The following is a 1,551-nucleotide window of genomic DNA, read 5'->3' as shown; positions in this document are numbered from 1 at the left end:
TGTCTAAAGGACAGAAATTTAGAGATTAATATAATAAATAAATAAATAAATAAATAAATATCTATTTATATTTTTCTACCATGCCCTGACTCTGCTTATAGTTATAAGCACACCAAGAATAAAACCAGAGGGGGTTGGGGAGATGGCTTAGTGGAATAAGCGCTTCCTTGGCAAGCACAAGGGCCTGAGTTCAATCCCTGGTTCCAAAAAAAAAAAAAAAACCAGAGATCTTACCCTCTTCAAAGGCCCTTCTAGGTCTGCACAAGAGAGTCATCTTTTACTTCTAGATTATGCCAACCTGTCCTCTAATCTGTGGCTCAGATTACCAGACATAGGGATGCAAGATTGATGAAGCAATTAAACATTAACCAGTTGTAAATTTTAAATAAATATCCCAGGGAATTGCAATACCTACAAAGAAAGAATGCTTTTGGTTGGTGACTTGGCACTGTGATTTGGGGAAAAGCTCACGAGCATCTTGCTTGAAGACTCCAAAGACACTGCTTTTTGGATATTCACAGGGTGCACGGATGCAATTCATTTGTACACCCAGGCCTGTCACTTGTTTATTGGGCAATGCGGTACCTTGGGCAGAGCAGGCTTCCACGCTCTCCATGAGGGTCCTGGCCTCCACATCACCCACTCAATCTCTTGGCTCCTGTGACTGAGAATTACGTGAGGACACCTTCCTCTTGATATAGGATTTCTTAGGTCTCTGCTCAGCCCTGTTCTCTGAGTCATCTTGGTGGTCATAATGGTTAACTCAGATGAGGAAGCTTGAACAGCGTGATGTTTCTCACAACCGGGAGGGGAGAAATCTAAACTCAGGGTCCCAGCTGGACCAGGTGCTGCAGAGGCTTCCTGCCTGTTGCCATCTTACTATCCCTGCTCTGGTGGACAGCAGGGCAAGCTGGGAGGTCTGCTTAGCAAAGTACCGGCTCCCTACTCATGCGCTCAGCCAACCCTAATCAGCCCCTTGTCTTCTCCGTGTCCCTCGCAGGGCATGTGGAGGGTCAGCATTCAACATGCAAGTTTGTGGTGAGGATGCATTTATTTCATGGGACTTGGTAATCTATAAACTTAGTTAATAGATAATTAAAGCCATTTAAATGTTTACTTCATATAATTAAACTTGTTAAATATTTCTCTCTAAGCTAAAAATGACTTTTCAATATCTGTCACTTGTGGTTTTAAGCCGCATGTATCCTCAGTTTGATTAAATCTATATGGACTTTGAATTGATGAGTTAAATATTCTTTTAAAAATGTTAATTAGTCTCATTTTCACAGAGTTTGTACAGAAGGTAACAACAAAAGCTCGTAGCAGTCGCATGGATGGTTACTCTCATATGCCATTTACCTAAGGTTTCAGCATGTAGGTTAGGACAAAGCTCAATCCAAAAAGGAAAGTGTTAGAGTTATAGTCCCTTTGACATTTGGGCTTCAATAGTTCATGCAATTGGAGATCATTTCACATGACATCACCTAGTGACTATCTCCCTGTGCACATGTTCACAGCACAGGGGAAGTCAGTAAATAACACCTCATAACA

At 41.6% G+C, this 1,551-nt stretch overlaps 1 protein-coding gene across 1 annotated transcript in view; it reads left to right on the top strand.

Annotated features, from left to right (window-relative positions):
• LOC101570928 (triadin) overlaps positions 1 to 1,053 on the top strand; it is a 161,728-nt gene extending 160,675 nt beyond the window's left edge. Inside the window, exon 9 of the mRNA XM_023714216.1 lies at positions 522 to 1,053. Within this exon, the coding sequence (XP_023569984.1) occupies positions 522 to 664 (143 nt within the window). The 3' untranslated portion in view covers positions 665 to 1,053. The remainder of the gene's footprint in view (positions 1 to 521) is intronic.
• The last annotated feature ends 498 nt before the right edge of the window (positions 1,054 to 1,551 follow it).

Source organism: Octodon degus, unplaced genomic scaffold, assembly GCF_000260255.1.
Source record: "Octodon degus isolate 3935 unplaced genomic scaffold, OctDeg1.0 scaffold00034, whole genome shotgun sequence".
NCBI lineage: Eukaryota > Metazoa > Chordata > Mammalia > Rodentia > Octodontidae > Octodon > Octodon degus.
This window is presented reverse-complemented; position numbering and strand designations above follow the sequence as displayed.